The sequence below is a fragment of the Zonotrichia leucophrys genome, chromosome 1A, assembly GCF_028769735.1.
Source record: "Zonotrichia leucophrys gambelii isolate GWCS_2022_RI chromosome 1A, RI_Zleu_2.0, whole genome shotgun sequence".
In the NCBI taxonomy this organism is placed as follows: domain Eukaryota; kingdom Metazoa; phylum Chordata; class Aves; order Passeriformes; family Passerellidae; genus Zonotrichia; species Zonotrichia leucophrys.
The window spans coordinates 17769468-17796205 of NC_088170.1; the positions used below are offsets into that span (position 1 = coordinate 17769468).

Here is a 26738-nt window from a genome sequence, read left to right on the forward strand (position 1 = left end):
AACCAGTGTTCTGACAAGAAAGCTTTTCTTTTCTGACAAGAAAAACAAGAATTTTTCCTTTGATTTAATTCTACAGGGAAGTCATCTCTACACAGAATGATGGATGTTTGATGACATGGCTTTAGCTCTAAAAAACTTATAAACTTATGCCTTTGGACTATATTAAAAAAATCCAAACCACAAGAAATAGATAGAGAAAGGTTCTCTCTACCACACCACTAAAATATAAATATAAATGTTGAGTACATTTACTTTTAAATAAATGACAAAGGAAGGCACATGTTGACAAAGCAGGAGTGAGTAGGTTAAAGTTAGGTTAAATGACTAAAGAGAACCTGTTTCCCTGGGGGATGGTGAGAATATTTAGAGCTCTTTGACACCAGAGGTGCTGCCAGAATATGGATTTAGGGAAACAATGGACAATTGACACAGCTTTCCAAAGATAAATTCGGCATAAATGAGATCAGATGCTTAACATCATTCACACTACCACGGGCTGGGTTAAACATGTCTTAATCTATCCATTAAATACACAGTTGAGAAAAAATTTCCTCACAGGGCTTATCAGCAGGGATCTTGAAAGGGAAAAGAGGTCAAACAGGGAGGAAGTTCAGCTTTCCTGTTCTTGCTAATAGCCAAGGAGGGATACCTCTCCTTCCACACAGGTGGAGGAAGTCTCCTTCCTTGCTTTAATATGCCTTATCCTCTAAGCAGAATATGGGAAGGTTTTGCTTCCCCAAAGTGGGCAAGGATCACTAGGGAGATTAACCCTTGTAGAGAGTTTCCTGTGTGTTTGGTAGTCTGCAAACCATTACAAAATGCAGATTACCACAGTTTTTAAGCACTCTTTTCAAGCATCCTTCAAGATAAGGAAACTTTGCTGCCCCCATTTTGCAGAGATGCTCATTGTCATATAGGAAGACCCTGGCAGAATCAGGAGCTGGACATAGACATGCTGAGCTCCCTGGCACTGCTTTTACTCCAAGGTCTTCCTTGCAGAGATTCTATCTGGAAAAAAAAGTTGCCCTGTATTCTGTGTGTGACTATTCTGAAAAGTGTGTGTCTTTCAAAAGCTCATTCATATATTTAAATATCTTGCCATCTCAAAAGGTAAAAGGAATTTGTGTCTTACCCCAATAACAGTGCCATTCAATGAACAACCATTCAGGGGCACTGAAAAAGAACAAAGTATTCCTCTTAGCATTTACCATTATAATGACAATTCCAAGATGTAATCAACCACAGCTATGCTCTTTTGACTCAGTACAGTTCCAGCTTGAAGAAATTTGTATGTAGTTTCACTGTAAAGAGGCATAACTAAGCCCTCTTACATTACACATGGAAAGGCAACAAATTGTCAGAGCTATAGGCAACAAATTGTACTTGATGCTACATAAAATTATCTCTGGCTGAGCTCTTTTTGAACAAGTCATGGCAGAACATAATAAACTTTCCCCTCCAGTTCAAGCCTCACACTTTCAGAAGAGGATCTCCAATTTTCTGTAACTTAGACAGCAGATATCCTTTCCTCCTCCTGCTGCTCCCTCCTCACCAGTGGTTGCACACACGTGTGTCAACTAAACACCACTGTCAGTCTTCCCAGATTGAGGCCAATTAACCAAATGTTTTCCTTTAGACTTTTGAATCAAGACTATGTTAGGAGTTACAGAATCATAAGCTTGGGACTGGAAAGGACCTTAAAGATCATCCAGTCCCAACCCCCTGCCATAAGCAGGGACGCCTTCCACTATCCCAGGTTGCTCAGAGCCCCATCCAACCTGGCCTTGGACACTTTCAGGGATGGGGCAGCCACAGCTTCTCTGGCAACCTGTGTCAGGGCCTTACCACTCTCACAGGGAAGAATTTCTTCCTAATATCCAAGCTAAACTTGTGCTGTCAGTGTGAAGCCATTTTCCCTTGTTGTGTCACTCCAGGCCCTTGTCAATAGTCTCTCTTCATCTTTCCTGTGGGTTCCCTTCAGGCACTGGAAAGCAGAATCTCCCCTTCCCCTTTTATCCATGGGGCTTTGGATGCAGCAGCAGGTGCTTCTGTACTCAGTGTCTGAATTACACAGGAGCCCTTCAAAGTGGGCTATGCTTCCAGAACACACACTTTTAAAATTGTCGTTGAGAATCAGATAGTCACCCCATGAAACAATTCATGCTGGAGCAATCCCATTTGCCATGCCCCAAACCTTACCACATCTGCAGGAAGGACAACAGTCAATCACTTGGTCACAGCGCAGCTCAGTTCCCTCTGGACAATCAGGCACATCCATTTGGGAGCAAGAAGCATTCTTCTGCTGCACAAAAACCTCATTGTTCACCCGGATACACTCGTTGACAATGCAGCGGTTCCAGGGGGATCGCCACTCCGTGCCAACCTGAGGGGAAGTTGAGAGCAGATGAAACACAAACAGCCCTCGGATAGAGGGATATTTGTGCCCCTGGACAGAGGGAAGGCCACCCCAGACAGATGCTGGCTTGCCAAAAGCACATTTACTGCTGTTCTGGTTTGACATTGGCACAAGGCCAAATGCCTGCATGAAAATACACCTTCTCTGGTGTCTGCTGTGAGATTTTGACCAGGAATAAACAAAGCAGGCTCTCACTTGAAAAAGAAGAAAAGTTTATTAACTAAACTACAAAAACAATTACTAAACTACATACAAAAGGAAGAAAAAGAAAGAAAAAAAGGAAAACAAGGAAAATGAAACCTCAAAAAAACACTCTCCTCCTCCTCCTCCCCCCCAAATTCCCAATACAATACAATCCAAAATCAATTCTGGGTCCAGCACCACCCTTTAGAATGCTCAACTTCAGTTCCTCAAGAGGAGAGGGAGTCCTTCCATGTGTCGTGATGGCCTTTTCTGTCCTTGTTCTGGTGCTCTCACCACCGGACCAGAATCAGGGCTGCTTCCAGGAGCCTTTGTCCTTTTAAGGAGGCTGTGTCCAGTTCCAGAAAAGCTCAATCTCTCACCTCTGGGACATCTGTCCCCCCCATATTTTATATACCCCCTGGGGCCGAGGGGTACCCACACTGAATCTTCTTTGGCTCTGGGACATTTCTCCCCCTGGACTCAGTCTCTGTATTACAGGGAAACATAGCTCTGTCCATGGCTACACAAAAGAGTCCAGCATAAAATGCCACTCCCTCTTCTCCGTCTTTCTAACATCTCTCACTCTCTCTCTCTCTGGTCCAGACCTTCATCACTCGCTCATTTCCTTTGTCCTCCTCCACTCTTATCTCTCGTCTAGGAAGGGTTAATGTTCTGTGAAGTTTTCATTGTCCAAAAAAGGGTTAAAAACTCCTCCAAGCGGCTGGACTCCTGGCTGCACCCCCCCCCCCCCCACCATCTCCTCAGCCGGGCTGCCTGCTGCCAGCACATGTTTACTGCTTTCAAGGTAACGGCACACAAACACCGGCTGCACTCTCTCTGTCTGTCTCCAAGGTGGGGGGGGAACAGGCTGCCCATTACTTCCCGGCATTTCTTTGCTTCTTCCTTCCACCCTTGGGGGGGGGGGGGGGGGGGCAGGCCTACCTCTCCCAGGCCGGGCCGCATGGCTTTTCCCCTCCCCCAGCCCAGCCAGCAACTGGGCCGGGGGAGAGACTCAACTCCTTCACCGCCGGAAATCCAAAGAGAAACTGCCAGGGGGAGAGCCCTGCTTTTACCCTGTGTTCTCGGAGGTGGATCCCATTGCCCAGTGGTTGGGCCAGATGGCAATGTTCAAATCTGAACACTCATTGGCCCCATCCACACAGCATCCCAGAAATCCTGTTTCCGGGTCAAACCATGACAACTGCATCAGGAACAGTGTCACTCAACAGGTCTCCACAAACTCTTTCTGTCACAATCAGTTTATAAAGTATGCTGAGTTTGTAGAGAATAAGAATTAAGAGAAGTATCCTTCAAAAGGACAGGTCAAATAACATGTGAAGAAGGAAAAGCACTCCTAACTGCAGTTAAATCTGCTTTTATTCCCTGGTGACTGGCTGCACTGCACTGCAGCTGAGCAGCCCCTTTTTCTGCTGCAATCTGCTGCAAATCTGCTCTGCTAAGCCCAAAGGAGGCTTTACAACAGGCTGTGGACCTGAAACACTTGCAATAGTAGAAAAGACATCCTGTTGATAGTTCTCTTATTATCATCACCTACAGACCAGATAAAGCAGGAACTTCAAGTGCTGTTTGTGGGAACAGACAGGGAACAGCAGCCAGGAGGAAGATGCTGCCATAGTTCAGTGCTGGGAGAAGCTCTCCCTGCTTTTTAGTTTAATTCCTTCACTGATACAATTCTGGAAACACTTTAGGAACAACAAAGCTCAAGATTAGATCCCCAACTGCAGTCAAACATCTTTGCTCAGAAGTTTGGAAACACATTCTTCTAGGGGGTTAAATGCTTAATTCTTCACTAATGAGAGAAGAGTTACAAGAGGACGTAGCAAGGAAACGACTGCAGAGTATAATTATTAATGTGTTAGGACAAAAAAAAAAGTCAGTGAGAGACAGTGGGACACAAAAGTAGGCCTTCTAAAGGCTTGTTTGATGAAGCAAAGAAGTGTAGTGATCCACATTAAGAAATCCTCATGTTAAAACACGGAAAAAGACAGGTTGCAAAACAGCACTTTAACAAGATTCTTTTTTTAAGACAGCAGCAGATTGCAATACTAATTAACTGGCATAATTTAAACAAATAGCTGACAGCTGGGGAAGCATTATACCCAATGAACATTCTTTCAAGCTACCATGGCTGAAATTAGTGATTGCACACAAAATATCTGGCCCAGACAAGGGTGGGGAGGATTCGCACATGGCAATTGACTGGGTAGGTCACAAGAATACCCAAAACATTTTCTCTCAGTGCTGCTTGATGTGTAGAAGAAAAAGCTGATATCATCTTCATGTCCTTCCATTTAACACAAAATAATTCCAGGGGGCTTTTCTGAGGAGGCAAAGTGTCCTTCCCACTAGCATCTCACCTCATGCAAAGGAGGATCTTCATCACCCCGAGGCCAAAAGTGCAGCTCCTCACAGGCAGTTTTCTGACATCTCCCACAGCACTCCCCTTCTGGCACAATGTACTTGTAGCCCTGGAGGAGGAAAGAAAATAAAAGAACTTCCTTATCCAGGAAGAGGAGGCAAACAAGAACATCAATCCCAGCATTTTCTTTTAGGATTGATGTTTAATGTTAGCAACCTTTTATGAAAAGGAGAGTTTGAAAAAGGACAGATAGAATTATGAGGGGGTTTAAATATTTTTTTAAAAAAACCCTTTTTCATATAGAAGCATTTTACAAAGGCAAATTAAACGTAAAAATTGCTCTTGTGGCATCTTGCATGTTAACCAGCACTCGCAACTGCCCTTCCCATTCCAGAAAATTCAAGGGTATGATTCAGTCTGAGCACACTCAGCCATCTGTGTTTAAGCAGAGGGAGGATGCAGGTTTCTTAGACATGTAGTCCAGGGACTGGTTTTGACTGATCATTTTATCTTTTCTTTATAAAATCATTTACATTATAAAAACCCTTTAAGACCAAGTTGAACCATTAACCCAGTACTGTCAAGTCCAACACAGTTACAGGCAACAGTTTACTTGCAAAAGGCATTTGAAAAAAATTCTACAAAGATAACAAAACGAAACTACTATGCAACACTAGAGATTATATATCTCATCAAAGTCTAACACTGACTTATGGAAAACTAAATAAGCAACATGAAAATTTAACACTAGGCCCTCTGTTACTAAAGAAAAATCTTATAAATCCAGCAAAATAGGTCAAAAAAACCCTGACCCACAGAAACAACAGGAATCCCAGTTCTCACTTTTAATACATATTAATCTCCAAAAGCAAGCAGCCAAATACTGAAACAGTAAAATATCTAAGTGCGAGAAAGCAACAATCTTTACTCTAATTAGAAATAAAATATTCTATATGTAATAGCCAGACAGTGTCCAAGGGGCAAAACCTAACTCTGATCTCAGCACAGAGTTCAAGGAGAGATGTTCTGTCACATAATATTGTTCATTGAAAAAATGCCTGTAAAATGTAAGCATAATTTTATTTTGGTCAAACTGAATTACTGAGGGATTCCCAACTGCTCCCTTCCTTCATGAACAGTCCCTGATTTGCAATATGAAGTACCTTAGCAAACCTTGATAATCAATGGTCTTTGATATGGAAGTTTATTTCATATAACATCATAAAATGTGATGCCAGACCTTGACCCAGCTTTGTGAGAAAAGTTGTCCTGTTGAGCATTTGGTTTTACATTACTTTTAGCAGTTAAATACATGTCTGAAGCATCTGAAGTATCAGATGCCACTTTCTGCATGGCAAACTCAAGAGAAGTAGAGCTAGTACATGTTATGGAGTTGGGGTTTTTTTTCTTTTCTTTTCTTTTCTTTTCTTTTCTTTTCTTTTCTTTTCTTTTCTTTTCTTTTCTTTTCTTTTCTTTTCTTTTCTTTTCTTTTCTTTTCTTTTCTTTTCTTTTCTTTTCTTTTCTTTTCTTTTCTTTTCTTTTCTTTTCTTTTCTTTTCTTTGTGTGTAACAAGATTTAAAAAAACTCCAAGCTGTTTTCACAGAAATCAGATGACACTGTCAAAAATGATACAGCACAATTTCATTTTAACACCTGGCGATGAAATTAACAACCAGGAGCAGCAGAGAGTCTAAATATCATCCTAGTAATGATTCATGATCGAAGTAAGTATTTGATATCAATAAAACTTTTAATGCCATCTAATCTGAACTGAAAAATAATTTTAAGGTCAATTCAAACTGGATGACAGCACCGCTGACATCCTTGATTTGATATGTATATCCACTGAATCAGGATTAAGCGAAGGAAAAAAAATCTGAGGTATCCAGGTAGTCTGTCAGTAACAATTTTGGTTGTACAGCCTTGATAACCATTAAAGGAGCTGAAGAAACGACAAATTCCCATAAAGAACTGGAAACATTGTTTCCACTGAGTCTTTTTATGTGTTTTCAACCAGATTTTTTTGATGCTGCAATGTCAAGGAACTGTAGCTCTGCATTAATGACATTTTATTGGAATAGCAAGTTATTGATAAATTATTGCTGTGAGCTGAAACACAGCCAAATACTTTAGACCTAATATTTCATTAAAATTGCCATAGTATAGAAAAGTCTTTTCTACACAAGGAAACTGAAGGGATTGTATTGCAACAGGTAAAATCTGCCACATCTATTCTCATGGTTTTTCCTGCATTTGGCATCCTCAAACTTACTCATCAAACTCTGCACTTGCTTTGCGGGTTTTTTCCTAATGGATTAGAGGTTTTTGGTTGGTCCTAGAGAATGACGCAGTATTTAAGATCCAAAAGGATCACCGAGTCCTGCTCCTGGCCCTGCACAGGACACTCCAACAATCCCACCACGTCCCAACACTTCTTGAGCTCTTCCAGGCTTTGGGCCATGACCATTCCCTGGGGACGGTGCCAGTGCCCGACCAGCCTAACGGAGAAGAACCTTTTCCTAATATCTGGCTTAAATCACATTTCCCTACCAACTCTTTGTACCAATTATCTGTCTATTCCTGTTTGACCATCTAAGTCAATATAACAAAGTGACTCACACTTCCTTTGCAGGCTTCCAAAAGGAAACCAAAGGGTTTTATAGGATTTAGCAGATGTCTAAGCACAATAAAGATCCCAGCATAAGGTGTCACTACTGCTACAATAGGCAGAGCTTAGTAACAGACAGAGCTGAAATGTGAACTTCAGAAAGCGGACTTGAGCTAGAATAGACATCTGCAATTGAACTTCAGACATCATGAACACTTCTTGTGCAAGTGGTGTAAGTGACAGGCACTTCAGGATACAGTTTTTCTTCTATCAAAACGTAAAATAAATTTGTCACTGATTTTCTTGGCAGCAGGATGCAATCCTAAAACAATTACCCTAAAATGAGGTCAATAATGCCCAGACTCATGCTCTTAGGTTCTGCTCTCAAGATAATCCATTGCTACAACACCTATTTTTTAATTTTCTCTGGTTACTCTCTAAACAAGGAGGCTTAAAAGGGATCATTACAGGTCCCCACCAGGGCTCTGCTGGGTAATGCATTGGTTTATGTGTTACTTACCCGAGAGCAGGACGTGTCACATTCTTTGTCATGACACTCTGTCATCTGAAGTCCTGTAACATCATCCCTCAGACTGCTGCAAGAGCATTCCCTGCATCCATCTTCCCAGGTTGTCCCAACAGGATAGACTATATTGTTGTGCACACACACCTATTAAATGCAATAATTCATACATAAAAGAGCACACCGCTGCTGTCAGGGCACAGTGCTGGTTACAAAAGGCTGCATTTTAAGGTGTGAAACCAATCATAAATTCTATGGAGTATTTTTAATCCCTTAGAAATGCTACAGGTCTTAAAATTGTGGTCAGCCTGTCGAGGAAAGGAAAAATAAGTACAAATAAAGCTACTGTTTTACAGAAAATAAATTGGAGAGTTTTATCTTCAGTCAATGGAGTTGCCCAGGGTCTCAGTTTCCCTGTAAGTATAATGTGACAATATTTAGGGATAATAAACAGTAAGTCCTCTAGAAGGAGCCTTGAAGACAAAACTTCTTCCAGCTAAACCATCTGATCTGAAGAGATCCTACTTGGAGCTAAAAGCTTTCATACTCTTGTATCATCTGGCCACCTCAGCTACCCCTAAAAAGCAGAGCCATCCCTTATATTGAACTTCCTATTCATAAACTTACAGCTTGGTATTAAAGAGAGAACATTTATTTTTATAGTTACAGCAAGTAAGTCTCAGAGACATAAAATTAATTATGCAAGGTCATGAACTACTTATAAATGGACAATAAAAGGTAGATGTCCTGTTCTGCAAGATAAGGTAACCCTATGTTCAGGTTTAATGAAAAAATTACATTGCCCTGCAACATCTTCCCTAAGCAATTTTATCTTAAAGGTTAACATAATATAACAACTTAATAAAAGGTTGGCAAAATAAGAAAAATATACCCCAGCGAAGCTTTTGCAGAATAATATTTTGGCAAAAAACTTAAAAGTGGTGATATAGTTCTTAAAAAACACAACACCTTCTCAGATGGAGACAAAGGTAATCAATGAGCACAAGGAAGTTTAGGTCTAAGGTGTACCAAATATGTCGACAAATTTAGTATGGGATTGGAAGAATATATAGTAATGGTAGTGGTCCCAAAGTATGTATATGTGTTACCTGAAAACAAAAATCACCTCAGAAATTCCTGATGTTTGAGTAACCTTTAAGTTTCAAATGGTTTTTAATATTATCTCAAAGTTACAAAAATTGACTGGTTATGTCAAAATAAATTATTGTAATAAAAGCAACAGTATGAAGTAATAGTGTGTTTCTTTCAGGCTCTTGTAAATTAAAAATGCCCTGACATCACTTTCCAGCAGTCTCATTGGGGGTTTATTCATATCTAGCTGGCTGCCTGCTTGCTCTGGTACTGCCGCTCCATGTCGAAAAGACATTTCACTTCCCTTACCCGGTCTGGAATGCAGGTGGTTGATACACAGTCGCAGTCATTGGTGAGAGACTGGGAGAGATACCCCAGAGGGCAGCTCACTGTGGAGTTCCTACAGTTGCAGGTACACTCATATTTGTCACAGCACTCGGTCTTGACAACGGTCAGCATCCGGTGCGATGGGCAGGAAAGGCTTGAAGTGGAGCTGCACATTTCCTCATTGCAGGCTGGCAGGAAAAGGTGGGGACCATGTCAGGCTCATAGATTTTTAGAGTGCTGCCAGTGAACAGAACAGTTCACTGTCAGCAAGGCCTTAATCACAACCTCAAACTGTTATAAACATGTTTAAAGCCTGAGGAGTAACGCAGATATAAAACGCTCTGGTTTGGGAACTCAGAAAAGTTTCTGCCCTGCCAAAAAAATTCTTGTCCCATACACAAACAAGAAGATTTATAAAATAAGCACCAGGGTCAGAGAACACATGCCCAATAGGAAAGTGTTTCTCTTGTCCTTAATTTGAAAGTGTACTCCAAGTACCAGCAATATACTTCTGCCAAGTCTGGGAAATTGTTACACATCCATCGGCACCAAAATTAAACCTTTCAGTGTTGGGAAAAAATAATGCCTAAAGGAAGTTGTCAGTGTTGCTCAAATGCAGTGTTCCAAAGTCACTCCCTGCTAGGAAAAAGTATCTTACCACACGTGTAATTTGGTCTGCATTCTCCAGGGTTAGTTAGGGCAAGCTGCAGGCCAAACTCACAGACAGGGGCAGGAGGCAAATCACAGGATACCAGGTCACAAACTAAGAGCAGAAATTCAGAGAGTGGTTAAAACCATGTCTACTTAGTCCTTGAGAAAACACACTCACACATACACATGCACATCCCCATTAAACTCACACTCAATTGCTGTCTTAAAATATGAAGTATATTAAAGTTCAACAGGTCAGAGTTTGTTTTCAAAGTAGCTCAGAGAAGTGTTCAAGCTCTGGTTATGCGGATTAAGGCTCTAATGTTATATATAATCGGCAAACATAGATGATGCAAAAATTAATGCTTGAGAAAAAAAACATTCTAATGTCATTTACACCAAAAAAAAATTGCTCCATTCGCTTCCTCATCTACTACAGTAAGAGATACAAAGTTGGAAGTGAATGGAGACTCATATCCTTAGGAGCTGTTTGGTTTCCCACATGGATGATTCTACAACAATTCAGTTGAATCAAAAATGCAGCACTGAATAAAATATTTTTTTAAAAAGGGACTGTATACTTTAGAAATATCTGGAAAAAGTACAGACCAAGAAGATTCCAAAAGTGTACAAGAACCTACCACACTCATACTCAGGGCAGCACTGGCCAGGGCCCCTGCGCAGGCGAGCGACTTCACATGGACCACACTGCACAGCTGGAGAAAACATCCATAAAACAAGTTTGAACAAAAACTAGGAAGCCAGGAACCAGAGCATCAATTCAAGTCCAGTCACAGAGCTAAATTTGAATAATATTAATTAATAATATTGAATAATATTGAATTTACATTGAACAGTTGGGCAGGGTCGGACCGTACAGTTTATCCTCTTGTTATCAAGACATGTGCAGATCTTGCAGGGCTCATTCTCGGGAATCCATGTTTCCATGTGCTGAAGGAAAAAAACCCAACAGAGTGTTACATAGAAATCCCATGCTCTGGTATGATGGGATGGGAGGATGGGAGTGGGTGAGGATGAGTAACATTAACCTGAAAAATCAGAAGATTCATGAAGATTAATCTATGAAGGGTTGGTTGCTCTCAACAGTAAAAAACTACAGGGACACATAATTCTGCAATGACTGTCATGTGCCAATTTAGCAAAAGATGTAAAGAATGCAAGGATGGGATGAGGAATTACCATTGTTTTAAGCATCAAAAATGCTCAGGTATAAACGCAATTGCAGGCTATTGTGAGTAACAGTGGACTGGTCCTACTACATATCATGATTGCATGTTCAGTGGTAAAAAGGGAAACAGCATTATTTTGGAAAATACAGAGAAGTGTCTGCTTTTCCTAATTAGTAAAACACAGAAGAATTTCCTATGCACATAAAAATATGCTCTATTTATTTCTCTGTATTTAATTTCCCTAATTCTTCAACACAGAAAAATTAATTGTGCATATTTTTATATTAAGACTATTTGGAGTGTCACTTGATTCTGCAGTGGACTGAAGACTGGAAAAGCACTATTACACCTCTAACACTAAAATCATCACTGTGGTGACTACCTGGGGTTAATGAGCACATTCAAAACCACCAGTAAAGATAATAATTTTTCAGTCACTGCTCCTTCCCACGAGATTGGAAATCATTGATATTAAAGCTTCAGTCAAAGTTACCCACACATTTAACACCCATGTGAATAGGGAGGTAAGAGTGGAAAGATGCATTATCAGACATTTTAATTTGCACAACCAATCCAGGTTCTGGGTGAGAACATGTAGAGGAGGTCAGGATGCCACAAAAAAAAAATGCTGTCATCTGGAAAACTCTGGAGCTTGGTTTAAAACTAACACTCTGCTGAGGCCATTAGAGATAGGAAGAAAAAAAAAAGGACAAATCTAAGCGTACTGCATCTATACTCAGAGATAGTTACACGTTTTAAGCCACCCTGTTTAAGTGTTGGGACTAAAATCCCATAAGCCCAAACACAGTCTAGGGTAGAAAAGAACAGAGGAATGAACACCAGAAGAAAAGAAGGAGTTTAAGGAAATTCTGACCCAAGTGCCTATTATATTGCTCATAAAGCTAAGCCTGCAATGATGGAGAGGCAAAACGGGCACATGAGCTGATCCTCCCCAGAAATCTCATTAAGGTTCAAAAGCCCTTAAAACACTGCAATTAAAGTCCCTTCTCCTTCAAATCCCATAACAAAAAGGTGGATTGAAGAGGACTGGCTGATGCATGTGCAAACTCTAAGAGCTGAGTAGCTGGGAGAGAAGAGGAACCACCCCTGCTACTTGGAACAGGGAACACACCACCTCTGTGATGCTGGAATCAACAGCGTCTTTCACTGCAGCTTTGGAAAAGCATCCACACCTTTTCCCAATCTCATACTGCCACAGAGAGGGCTGCCTTAACTAAGCTAAGTGGATTTTCAGTAAAACCAAAATTATTAATTTCATCAAAGGAATAATTCTCCTCAAAAAATAAAATATAGATACAGATACAGATACAGATACAGATACAGATACAGATACAGATACAGATACAGATACAGATATAGATAGACAAACTACCACTTGACAAAAAGTTGACTTGGTCTCACCATTCCCCACTAACCACTGGAAATATTTCATACACAAATTGGAAAGGACCCACAAGGCTCCAACCACTTACACAACTTCAACCTCCTACAGTGCTAAAAATTATCATCTCAACTGCAATACTCCTCCCCTTAACCCTCCTCTCCTCATGCAAGCACCTATGAACTAACATTACATTATACAGCCTACTAATCGCCACCATCAGTCTCCAATGACTTACACCAAGGATAATCAAGTCCAGCTCCTGGCCCTGTAGAGACACACCAACAATCTCACCCTGTGCCTGAGAGCATTGTCCAAACGCTCCTGGAGCTCTGGCAGCCTTGAGGCTGTGACTATTCCCTGGGGAGCCTGTTCTGAGCCTGATACACCTCGGGGAAAGAACCTTTTCTGATATCCAGCTTAAATCTCCTCTGACACAGCTCCAACCATTCCCTGGATCCTGTTCCTGGTCACACAGAGAAGAGTTTGACACCTGTCTCTCCACTGCCCCTCATAACAATTTCAGTGAGCTTTTCAAAGACAATACTAGACATTTTAAGTAAAGGTTTTATGATTAAATTGTCATTACTCATAAAAGTCTGCTGAATGGAGATGTTTATCTTGGTAAATATTCACTTATGCCATCACTCTTCCTCTCTTTCCTCTAGACACCCATCCACATGGAATTGTCACGCCTTTCCAAGTCTGTACAGTCCCATCTGTGATCTTTATATCCAGTCCCAGCCAATTTCACACTAGGGGAACTAAATAGGGCTGACAGCCAGCAGATTAGGAGGAACTGAGCTAGAAAATAAAGTATCCAAAGGGAAAACAGATTTACTTTCAAAGCTGTGAACTCCAACCACTGCCAAAGTTTGCTGTGCTCGCAGTTACCTGGTGGTGTGTGCCATCCTCACTGACACACTGAGTGCAGACTTCTTCACTAACACAGCTGTCACCAAAAATCACCTTTCCCTCTGGGCAGAAGCAGCCTTCCATGGGATAATCCTTGCAGACACTGATGTTGGTATTATTCTCACAGCTCTTCACACAGGAAATGTGGCAGTGGTTGTACATCAGATGTGGAGCACATTTCATTGCTGAGCAAGACAGAAGAAAACACCACCTTTATTTATGAGATCTAAAGAAATGAAAATCAGTCTTTCCTATCTAGCCTTCTTCAGCATTCTTTCAAATTTAGAAAGCCATTATCCAAATAATGGATCTGATCCCTTGCAGCACAAATCAGCAAACGATATTTTCAGGCCACATGAATCAGCAGCAACATATGACTCACCAATATGTTGGTTTCGGTGAGTGTTCACTTGTCAAAATTTGTTTCTAATATTGGGCCACAGACAAAAATTTAGAACCTTATCTGTATGGTAACAGTGCATGGTTAAGAGATAGCCAGGACAGAGTAAAGAGAGTAAAGCATTGAAGAGTTTTCTTTTTTTCTTTTTTTTTTTTTAATTGATATGCTGCAGTGTTCCCACACAAGTAAAGAAAGCTAACAAACAGAACATTTTGGTACTTCAAAACTGAACCTACTGGATTTCTGCATATTTTTAACTGAATTGTCTTATTAACAGAATTAATTGAATCAAGTATAGTTGTATAGCCCTGTAAGCTAACAAAGTTCTTACTGATGTATTCACAAACCTGAGGATATTGTCTCTGAAAGCAAACACAAAATTAGGGCTACAGCTATTCAAAAAACCTATGGACACAGCTTCCATACTGTGTGTTCCCTTAAGTCTATTTTTCTCTATAGCTTCAATTAAAAAAAGTGTTTCCTATTTCCTAGCCTGTGACTGCTGTGAGGTTTTTAAAACTTTGTTTCAGTCCCCTGACAAAAAACATTGAGACAAAACCCGAGCTCCCAAACAAACAAACAAGAAAACATTCATCAGCTAAACTGTCTACAAGTACTCTTCTAGCAGCAGAAAAAAAGTCTTTAGCATTAACCCTTTCCATGTTAAAGCATGACTTCCTATCCCATCATTCCTCCAGTCTGAGTTTAAAACATGAAAAAAAGCAAAAAGCATTTGTTTTACACTTTTTTTTTTTATCGTACCTTTAGGAAACTGGTTCTTCAGTTCTGAAATGAAAAGTATCCAGGGAAAGAAGGCAAAGCAACAATAAACAACTCAACTAGAGAGGCAGGATGTGAGAAACCAACTGGAACATCAAGACACTCTGTAAAGAGGTAGCTGGGAAAGAAAATTCCTACACACATCCACATCTAAGGCACTTGACTAAACAGATGCTGAGGGACTATCTGAAGGTCTGCAACCATCACTGCAGAAAGGTTAACAGGACGAGGTGGAGAATAAGCCATCTCAAGAGTTATTTACTTGTACTTAATGATACCTTGCATTTTTGGCAGATCTTTAGGTACGCCTCCAAACAGGAACAAAAAAAAAAAAAGAAAAAAAAACAGGAAAAGAAAGCAGAACTACTTGTTCATGAGAATTTAGAAGAGAAGGTATACAAAGTCTGAGTTTGGCTCTAGCATGGGTGTCTTGGTTGGGTTCTGGTAATGTGCAATACTCACATCCTGCTACACAGCACAAACATTTCATCTCCAAAACACAAGCAAAATCCAGGCAGAAGAACCAGATTTTCAAAGCAAATTACAGCTGCTTCAGTCAGCCTAGCAGGCATGTTCTGGCAAGAAATGACACCACAAAGATAGGCTATTTCCCCAGTTTTCCCTGCAGCAGAAACTTAAAATCACATTGGCTTTTCCACCACATTCTCAAAAGTTTCAGCTTTGATGGAAATGGAAGGATTTGGGAAAACTGTTACAAAGAAAAGTCTTATTTTGTGCCAGGTGTGACAGTGACAGGCTGGGAAGCAATTCCACTAGTCCAAATTATGAAATTCTCTGTCCACCTCAGACCATCCAAAGTCCGCATCAAAAGCAATGATATCTGCTGATAAAACAGCCTAGCAGACTCTCAGCCCAAACCTGGTGCCACAAAGGCTTGGTGGCTGCAGTGCTAGGTACTGTCACATAGCTGTGGTTATCTGTTCACAGTTTATTTCTCCCTAGTCTGGAATTTTATCAGTGTACCAAGAAACACTTCTTTCATAACATTCAGCTTAGTAGGTGATCAACCAGTTACAAGATCTGCAATACGACTTGTACAATAAACTTGACTTGGAACATTCAAAAACTTAATATTACACTGATGAAATGCCCCAAAGCAGGGCAATTTCTGTATCAGTTTTAGCACAGAGTAAACTCTTACGGCAAAGGTCAGGTGCTCTCCAGTCTACACAGACGCCATACTCCCTGCAGATGTGAGCGTAGGAAGTGATCATCTCACAGGCCTCCTCCTCATAGCAGCTGCTTTCCATGCAGGCCTCATAGAAAATGTTGGGGGTGATGATCCTGTGGCACTCCGCAAAGCGGTCCGAGAGCAGCAGGCGGCAGTAGTCGGGGGTGCGCTTGGAGCACCTGTCCTCCCTCCGGCTGTCACAGACCTTGCCCAGCTCTGCCACCGTCCAGTCCTGGATAAACACGCTGCTGTCAGCAGTGGCAGAGCCATTGCGCAGCGTGAAGTCATTGACGTGGTTCTGGTCACACAGCCCTGGCAGGGTGAGTAACAGGAAAAGAAAAATCTCTGAATAATCTGCACTATAATATAGTATATAATATTATAATATAATATAATAATAATATAATATAATATAATATAATATAATATAATATAATATAATATAATATAATATAATATAATATAATATAATATAATATAATATAATATAATATAATATAGCAATATAATAAACCTAGAAAAAAACAGGAACAGGGTGGATGACGCTGGTTGGAGTGGCTCAAGGAAATAGTGATATTCCTTATAGCTGTTGTCAACAGAGGCCTAAACACCCTGGGTCTTGTTTCTCATTTCCTCACTAAAGGAGGTACAGGTCAAGCCACAGAGGTACGATCTCTGTATAGATTACATCACTAAGGATACTGCAGAATTAACTCACCCAGATAGCAGTTGCTCTCTCAGATTTTTCACCTTCACTGCAAGCACTGGTCAGATTTCTCACAGAACTGAATTCATAAGTATCTACAACTAAACCCATATCCAAAAAAAAGCACAAATCTCCTTGAAAAGATAACTTGAAGCAAGAAAAAACAGAAAGCTGTCTCTGCTGTTCTTTCTAAAGTATTACTGGGCATCAGTGAGCTGTTACATTGGGGATGAGAGTAGAAAAACCTACACAGACATCCAGTATTCCCCCAAAAGTGTAGGACCAGTTCACCCAGAGAGTTTACAGATTTGGAGATTCACAAATTGCAATAAATAAATAGAAGTTCAAGACTAAATAGGAAGCTGTTAAAAGTACTAGCTTACTAACTTTCAAACTTACCACAAAGCCCTTTTGTTCCTGAAGAAAAGCTCTTTGAATTAAGTCTAAGAATAAATTCATTGTTTCTTGGAGTAAATGTGAGATTATGTCCAAGAAGAGAGAACTTGATTTCATGCATTATTTCTCCATAGGCAGTGATTTCAAACAAGCTGCTGGAATAGGGGATAAAAACCCTTTCACCATTAACAGTCACCTGTTTAAAAAAAAAAAAGGTGAGGTCATCACATCAGGTCTAGCAAGCAGTTACAAATCAACCCAATTTTACAGTTGAAGCACATTTTGACTTGACAAATACCTTAATCTGGACATTAAAAACAATTTTGCCAGCTGGAGGTTTCTATTGAGTCTAAAAATATACAGAAATACTTGACCTTCATCCTGTGAATTACATGAACTTTTCCAACATTTTCCTATATAAGCACACTCTCTGAGTGCCACATGTTTACAGACTAACAACCTCATATTACAAGGTTCAAATGATGCCTCAGTGGAAGTCAAGGCTGTCCAGCACCATGCAGAACTTGCAGTAGGTGCTTTGGTCCACTCTGTTTTACTGCATGAGTCAGAAGAGATCGTTTTGGCAAGTTGGCCAACACCTGTATGTCTGAGCAGCCAGAGGCTGAAACATGGGCTGAGTTTGAATATTCTCTGCCTATGAAACAGATGTAATGCATACTAAGCTAGCCTTTCTTCCAATGCTGAGGTCCATTTGCACACAAGGTGAGAAGCAACTCCCTAGACCTTCAGCTGGCCAGTCAGGCACAGCTCTGTGAGGGACAGAGCACTCTCCCATGGACTAAACATAGTGTGAGGGACCAAAAGAGAGGAATCAGCATGCAGTATGTCCTGTCTGTAATCCTGCCTTTCTGGCAGAAGTGTCAGGGACACATTGCCAAAACCCATGTTCTTGACATTGGCACACCAGCACAACAGGGAGAACAAGAGGGGAAACTTGTCTGGCTCATTAAGCAAACATTGATTGTATCATGAAATGGAGAAGAGATGTTAAAAATAGGCTGAAACTGGATCAAGAGATGAAATTTGTCCCCATAACTTGAATTCTGCAGCATGAGCAGACAATACACAGATGAATTCATGGTGTTTGCTTACTGCCATGTCACTGAAGAGCTGCACTCCTACACCATGATGCTTCACTTCGATGGAGTCCATGCAGTTCATCCTGGGTGCTGCTCTGCAGGGCCCCTCATGGAGCAGGACTTCAACATCATGGTACAAGTCTTGAAATAAGGTGTAAGAGCAGTTGCCAGTCAGCTTAAAATTCAGCCCATCAAAAGTGACAATGTGTTGAGATGAACTTCCTATACAGACACCTGAAAATAAACAACAACAACAAAAAAAGTAAAAACATTGTAAATTTCACTGTTTCTTCACAACTGTTGTGGGCATGGGGAACCAATTAATTGGGAAAGAGGAGAAAGTAATGAATTGCAAATGCTGCAGCAAACATTGACAAGAAACTTTGGTAAATACTTCATCACACATGGAGGTTTTTTGCAATATCTTTGTCTGAGAACAGTAAGTATTAAAAACTATTTGGATAAACTTGTAAAAAATCCCTTTGCCTAAAACTTATTCACATTCAATATGATTTAGTAATAGATTTTATGTAAAAATTAAACAGGGAAAATCCCTTTCCTGTTTGTAGAAAGACTGTAACACTCTGTTCAACCTTTGCATCGCATGATATTCAATACAGTGTTACATTTGATTCCAAATGACACTATTTCACCCTTATCAGAAGTTGACATCCACGGACTGTTTTTCAGACAGGAAACAGGAAAACTGCAGAAAAATAATATGCACACGATAAACCAACGGCCTGCTGATAGTTGCTCAGTGTCCCGGTCATTGGGTTATAAACACTTTCTTGTCTTCAAAAACTGGAAAACAAGGAAGATGATAATCCCAGAAGAACCAAAACAAAACCTGATGCTCCTGGTTCATATATTTTCAAATCTCTTGCTTGAAGAATAATAAGGACAATAAAATCAATGCCAGCAAAACATGTAAGGGGGGAAATTACCATTGTTAGTAATTCAGTACTTTGCTTCTAGCTGAGAATAATCTTTTTCCTAATCAATGACCTTCAAATTTAATTTCCCAAGAAAAACAGCATGGGAGGGAGGGAGGGAGGGAGGGAGCCTGCCCCTTGGAGCACTGGAGGACCACAGAATCACAGAAATTCTAGGTTGGAAGAGACCTTTAAGATCATCGAGTCCAACCCATGTTCTAACACCTCAACTAGATCATGGCACCAAGTGCCACATCCAGTCTTTTTTTAAACTCTTCGAGGGATGGTGACTCCACCACCTCCCTGGGTAGATGATTTCAGTATTTGACCACTCTTTCTGTAAAATACTTCCTCCTTAATTCTAGCCTGTATCTCCCTTGGCGCAGCTTGAGACTGTGTCCTCTTGTTCTGTCTGTTGTTGCCCAGAGAAAGAGACCGACCCCCAGCTCACCACAGCCACCCTTCAAGAAGTTGAAGAAAGTGATAAGGTCACCCCTGAGTCTCCTTTTCTCCAGGCTGAACAACCCCAGCTCCCTCAGTCGTTCTTCATATGGCTTGTGTTCCAAGCCCCTCACCAGCCTCGTTGCTCTCCTTTGGACACGCTCAAGCATCTCAACATCCCTCCTAAAGTGAGGGGCCCAGAACTGGACGCAATACTCCAGGTGAGGCCTCACCAGTGCTGAGTACAGGGGAAGAATGACCTCCCTGCTCCTGCTGGCCACACCGTTCCTGATACTGGCCAGGATGCCCTTGGCCTTCTTGGCCGCCTGGGCACACTGCTGGCTCATGTTCAGCTGACTGTCAACCAGCACCCTCAGGTCCCTTTCCACCTGAGCACTGTCCAGCCACACCGTTCCTAGCTTATATCGTTGCAGGGGGTTATTGTGGCCAAAGTGCAGGACTCAGCACTTGGACTTATTGAACTTCATCCCATTAGATTCTGCCCATCCATCCAACCGTTCCAAGTCCCTCTGCAATGTCCTCCGTCCCTCTAACAGATCAACACACGTATTTTACCATAAATGCTTATAATGTTCATACATAAATAACAATGAAATGAGTTAGCAATAAAACCACATTTCTCAATCTTTACTTACTCATGAGCATTACAAAAAATTTAAGGATACTGGGAATCCTTTTACATTTCTCAAGGAGTTCTGTAGCACAAAATACACTAATGTGATCCATTTCAGAATAGTCTAAGAGCACACAACAGCCATGAATCACATTGCAAATCATGCTGCTGTAAAATTGGTAACTAGTTCAGCAAGCAAGCACCTTTGCAGCGTAACTCCTGAACTATCCTCAGAACTCAGATGACCTAAGAACACTTTTTCAAGGACTTCCTGTTTGCAGGAGCATTTGTCACATCATCCACACTGTCAAGACAAGGCTGGAAATTGTGTTATAGCTCTTTAAATGAGTGAATCATGTGTCAATTTAGCAGCATTTTCATGGGTGCCTAATGAGCCTCCTTCCATAACAACAGAGGTGCTGCCTCACACAGAGCTCCTACTCAGCAAATCCTCTGCTATGCCCATCCCTGCTTTTCTGATTGCTGAGAGTTTTGTTTCACAGCAACAGAATCAAGCTTTCCAGCTGCTACGGATGTTGCTTTAGTTGGCACAGAATCACCATGGTAGCACTGAGCAGTCATTAAAAGAGGACTTGACCCATGGGGGTTTTTAATCTGCTGGGGGTGGGGGGAGGGTTGTTCCCTCCTTCTGCAACATGAAAGCTACCTACTTTTCCCTCACAAGTTGGTCAACCTCAGGAAAAAAAAATGGAGTACCATGGCTCATTAAATTCACAAAGAGACAATTCTTAGCTCATCTTAACTTGAGTGACCTATAGGGCTTTTCCTGATAATCAGCTAACAGTATAAAAAGTTATTTTCATTTACTCCTTTCAGAAGGTTTTTTATGAAGGTATGTCTTGCATGTCAAAAGTAATGCCCTCATGTTGCTAGCTATGTGTTTAGGATCAAGAAATTTAATAAAGATACACTTCTTAAGGCTAGGTATCACTAAGACTACCTTTTAAACATCTTCACATGGATAGTTACAAGTATTTTAGATATTTCTACTTTTTCAAAATCCTTGTAGCAAACCAGAAACGTTAGATTTCAAGTGTTAAGCATTTAGATCACCCAATACACTTTTAGGAAATGCCAAAACAATGGGTGTAAAAAATTTTGTATGTCCAAGAGTTCAGGGAACAAAATCCAGCTATGAGCTTTGGTATTTCATGCAGTGTCTGGAAGAAATTGTACTTAAATCAGCCAGCTCAGCAGAGGACATTTTAAATTGAGCTTATATGTTGTGAAGAGGAGGTGTGTGTATATATGGAGAGTTCTGATCTACTTCTAAGAAGTAATCATTAATTTAGATTTAAACCCACTTATGTTTTAATAAATAGATCACTAGCCTTAGGGCTGCATCCCTCTAACCCTGTAAATGTGAGTGGATGCACTTAATTCCTGTTCCTGTCATCCCAGCCCAGGCACCAATCACACAGTGTTCAGCCTTCTGCTCAGATACTCCGTGTGAGGTTATCTGGTGGCAGAGAGAATTTCTTGCTCATGTCTTTGTACTACACCTCCTTGACTGAGGGAAGGCCAAACCCTTAAGCCCCAAGATGGACCAAGAATCCATTGCTTGCTTTCAGCTTGCTGAGATAAATTCCTGGTTTCTCCTGTACTTCTTCCTTCCCAGCTCACACAGCTTTGGAAATGGAGTGTGAGATTCCCTGATAAAACACTGTCATTCTGCTAATGCAAAAAAATCAGTGGCCCTGAACTTGCAAGTAGCATTAGGCATTCCAGCATCAGTTAGGCTCTTACACTCCTAATTATTTGCTTAAACGTCTGTATAACAAATAAATGGCAATTCCTGCCACCCTGGTCACCTTTGAAGTGTCCAGCGGCTGAGAAGTTCCACTCAGCATTACATTTGTGGTCAAAACATTTCAGGTGATGGGGCGGGAGAGGCACCCACAGACAGATACTCACATGGGCACATCCATCGGCAGCCACAAGTTTCCTCCACCTTAACAGCAGGAAGGCTGCTGTGACACACAGGCTTTGGCATCCTCTCACAGTTGATGTGGTGGCTCTCTAGAACTGTGTAATCTCCTGGGAAGCAGGTCACAGTGTGGCACTGGTCTGGTAATGTCCATTTATCACCAGGCTAGGGAGGGAAACACAGATATGGAACAATTAAAACCATTTCAAATGCAAAGTTTGGCTGATGTCATGGTGTGGGACTCTATAAAATTCAGAAGGTTTTCATCCGTCATGGAAATGACGGATGAAAGTACAGAAAGGGAGGAAGGTTTTGAGTTAAGACCCTGGAATTGACAAGAGTCTTTTGAACAATGACTTGTAACTATTGTCAGACGTGATTCATATCTTTTTCACTGACTAGGCCTTCACAGCATTAAGTTGCTGTGCTGTAACATAGCAATGCTTAGTGTCAGCAAGAATAGGCCTCAAGCAGATAGTAAGCAAAAATGTTATAGTAGGGCTATGAAACTCAAGTAATAAACGACACTGCTATGAAAGTTTCTTTTTAGATCAACAGAGAGGGGGAATTGTGGGAATCCATAAAAATCAGAAGGTTTTAGGAAGGTGGTAAAAAGACAGGCCTCAGACAGCAGATTTGTGAACAGTGCTAAGGCAGCAGAAAAGTTTTCTAAGCTGTAGCGAAGACATGGGAAATAGAACAATAAGAGCTGTGTAGATAGGCCTTCTAAGTTGCAACTAATAATACAATATTTAGTGTACATTTTAGAAGGTTAATTATGAATAGAGCTCTGTGCTTTGTGTCTTATAAAGAAGCCATTGTGCTGGAGAATAGGCCGTTATTGTTTTAATCAGAATTACATGTGCTTCAGATTATCAGATAGAACTACTGTCAATATGCTTTTGCTCTATGTGATTGGCTGAGACTGAGATTAAGACTGTCTTATGGTATGTTGTAACACTAAGTTTCTTTGGCTTTCTGCAGGAGCAGCGAGCTGTAGCATCTTTTCTCTTCATTGTCATAACAATGTAATGAGAATGATGCTGGAAAAATAAAAGCTCAAGATGCTGTTTCCAGTGGCCCCGTCCTGTTTGCGTCTGTATACAAACTACTGGTGTAACATCATGGAACTACAGCCAGAAAGTGAAGTGATCCTGACAGCAGTGCTACTCATATTAGCCTTGGGAAAATAAATGGAATGTGCTTTATTAAGGACTTCATGAGGATGAGAAAGTTTATATTAGAAACACTAAGAAGCAGGCTGAAATTCCATGCTAAAGGTAACAGTCTACAATAGGAGACATTTTATTCCAACCACCTATAGTTAGAGCTTAGCCGTCCTACAACATGCATTGAGAGCAGAGCAACAAAGACTTTCCCTCAGCTTTACTTTAAATTTCAAATCCTTTACTTTTCATAAGCCACAGATGGTCAGAGCACAGCAGGAATTACTATTTGTTCCAAACTAGGAAAGCGTGGAATATTGTATTTTGTCAACTCTAAAAATTTAAAACAGCTCCTATCTTCCCAAAGGAAAATTGTTCCTGTACAGATCAGTATTATTACATGTACACAGTGGATTTCTAGAGCTAAAGAATTAAATGTAAAATATATTCCTGTTTTCTAAAGGACAGTCTGAATTTTAAGACACTGGGATTATGTACTAATAAATGACAGAGAAATAGATGTGCAATGTCTCAAGATTTCTGTCTGCAGAAAGCTAAGCTCTCTGGCTCCAATCCTATAGAGCTCTAAAGTCCATAAGCAGGTTGAATGAGTTTTAAAACAGCATTGAAGTATTCCTGAAGTGGGCATCCCCAGGAATACCTCCAAATGTGGGAAACAGCACTTCCCAGAGTTCTCTCCAGAGGTGAATCCAGAAACACCAGTACAAGTGAATTGGTGCTTCTGTGAGCTGGGTAACATTCCTTGATATTCACAAGCAGAAATGTGGAGAAGAAAAGAGAATTGATACTGGGTATGGACATCTTCCATCCTGTCCTCCACAGTTTAACCATCATTCCCATAGAAGAGAAGAAAAAAGAGATAAAAATACCTAGGTAACAACATCATTCACGGATAATTCTTGTAATTATGAAAGTATTACTCTGTATCTCTGAGCTAGAGGATGCCATCAAGTCTAAACAAGAGCTGCCAGATTTGCAGCAACAAAAAATTACACATTAAATGCAGGTTAATTTACTGGACTTGTTTTATATGTTTCAGGACTTTGAGAAGGTAACTGAAAGTTGCTTAATACATTTTTTAGACTTGTGAGCCTAGAGAAGGCCATGAAAAAGTAATAGGAGGAGCTTTAAGGACAGCAAAAGTATTTTTACAGAAAGAGATAGAACGCTTTTTGATTACAGTTGTCCCTCCTACAGCTCACTGAAAGTGGAAGCACCTGGAAGGGTACATATACAGCTGTGCAAGTCTGGCTTCCATACATACTTAATTGGTTTTAGTCACTCTTTAATAGGACGTTTATTAGAAAATATCTAAGAGCTGGACAAGAACAGCAAAGCACAAGACATTTAAAAAAAATTAAAATTGAGGGATAAAAAACCCCCAAGAATCTTAGTGCAGAGAAAAACACAGGGACTCTGAAGACAGAGAGCCCAAATCCCAATTGATATGAAACTGTAGCAGCAAAGGAGGACAGAAAGGAAAGCAAAATCAGTGTTTCCAAACTGTGAAGGATAAGTCTGCCAGAACACTGCAGGAAGCCCCAGACTTCCTCTCTGAGGGAGCTCTGAACCAACAGACCTGGACGTGCACACTCTGTGTCTTGCTGTGCATCTGCAGGAGAGAGACCCACACACCTCAGCAGCTCCCTTGGCTGTCATCTCTTAGATTAGATGAGGTTATTTGTTTGTTTGTCTCTTCTTTAAGCCAAGAGCTCAACAATACTAAGTCATGGTAATAGCTCAGGAACATGGGGTTTGCCACCTTAAACAGCCTAGAAATGCAAATTGCTTTACATATCACTTCATGCGGAAATATCACTATTATAAAACAAAAACCTACACTTTTTTACCACCTTTATGCCTGCTTCTAAATTTCAAAACAAGACTAACAATGAAAATTAACTATGTAAAAAAAAAACCCCAAATCAATACCTAATTTATTATACTTGTCCTGATATTCTGCCAACCCCCAAATTAAAACATTAAACCAGCGGTTCTTTACACAGCCTATGTTTGGCACTCCTGCAACTCCTCACCACTGGACCTGATGAGTACTAAAGACTTCCAAGGATTCAAAGAACAGCTGAACAAACTCACAAAGGACAAAACTATCAAGCATTAGCAAATACAAAAAGGTGCCACTTGCAGCCCAGAGTAACAAATTGTTTATGGCTAGGACAGTTCAGGGAATTTTTATACATATTTGTTAACATTGCTTCCCTGGCTCCTATTTTTGGCCACACAATAGAGGGGGTTGGATGGATTTTTGGCCCGATCCAGCACATTTGATCTGCTACTAACAATTACCTTAATCAAGAATATTCCTTCCAAAGTCACTTCCAGGGTAGGGGTAATAACAAAACAAAACGTGAAAAAGTAACAAATCATAATATTCCAAACACTGATAGGATTTAGGCTGAGATTTTTGATCCTGAGAACTCAGATTTCCTCTCAAACTGCAGGAGACCAGTTCTCACAGTCTCCAGGTGTGTGACAGACATCCCAGTTGGGGAGCTGAGCCTCCTGGAAGAATTCTCTGAGCAATGCCTGAAAGATTATGAAGCCGATATAAAAGCCTGTGTTGTCTGACTCAGGGAAGGAAGAGCCTTGGTTGTTCCTTCCTGTGAATTTGTGGGCTGTGCTGGAAGAGGGGAACAGAACAGTGGCACCTTAGGGCCAGTGAGCCACAGCAGAGGATGCTGCACCACAGAGGCAGGAACTTCCACAGTGGCCTGTAGGCTCCATGGGAAGGATGCTCCAGAAGGCTGTGGCCTCACAGTGCGTTCCAACACCTATTTTTCCTGGCTGACAGAAGAGGCAACTCAAAATCCCCCTAAAGTATGCCACTTGAAAGTGTGGCTCATATGGACTGGAGGCCAGTCTATTTCCTTCTAAAAGCATTTCAGCCAGAACAGAAATTGTGCTTTAAGTTTATAACCCCCAAAAATGAAACCTGACATGTCTGAAACTCAAGTTTAGCCTTCCCAGCACTTGTCTATACATAACCATGTCTGCTTCTAGGAGCCCAGAGGCTTGGTCACATTCAGTTCAAACAAAATCTGATTTTTTGTTTCTTAATAAAGAAGTTTTTCAAGTTTAGTTTTTGTTTGTTTTTTTTTTTTCTTAATTAAGCTGTCAGCCTCAAAGCCATCAGATTATACTTTGTGTCTGATTCAGCTAAAGCCTTTCTGTATTCTGATCAGATGATTGAGGCCAACTACATAAAGCAGCTTTGATATATTTCCTGTGTTTAGGTAATTCATATTCACTTATTAGCCATACCCTTCCTTCACAGTCATGTCTTCACAAGGGAAAAACCAAAGGAATATTTT

General features: G+C 40.7%; 1 protein-coding gene across 3 annotated transcripts in view; it reads right to left on the reverse strand.

The window, feature by feature from the left end:
• The window catches only part of VWF (von Willebrand factor), a 127747-nt gene that overhangs the window by 17597 nt on the left and 83412 nt on the right, over positions 1-26738 (reverse strand). For all 3 annotated transcript variants that reach the window (XM_064701787.1, XM_064701788.1, XM_064701786.1), the window contains exons 34-46: positions 22207-22384; positions 18275-18495; positions 17165-17357; positions 16030-16371; positions 13667-13872; positions 11029-11131; positions 10822-10896; positions 10188-10292; positions 9512-9717; positions 8108-8257; positions 4978-5088; positions 2200-2383; positions 1133-1173 (exon numbers count right to left, since the gene is read on the reverse strand). In XM_064701787.1, coding sequence (XP_064557857.1) covers positions 1133-1173; positions 2200-2383; positions 4978-5088; positions 8108-8257; positions 9512-9717; positions 10188-10292; positions 10822-10896; positions 11029-11131; positions 13667-13872; positions 16030-16371; positions 17165-17357; positions 18275-18495; positions 22207-22384 — 2115 coding nt within the window. The remainder of the gene's footprint in view (positions 1-1132; positions 1174-2199; positions 2384-4977; positions 5089-8107; positions 8258-9511; positions 9718-10187; positions 10293-10821; positions 10897-11028; positions 11132-13666; positions 13873-16029; positions 16372-17164; positions 17358-18274; positions 18496-22206; positions 22385-26738) is intronic.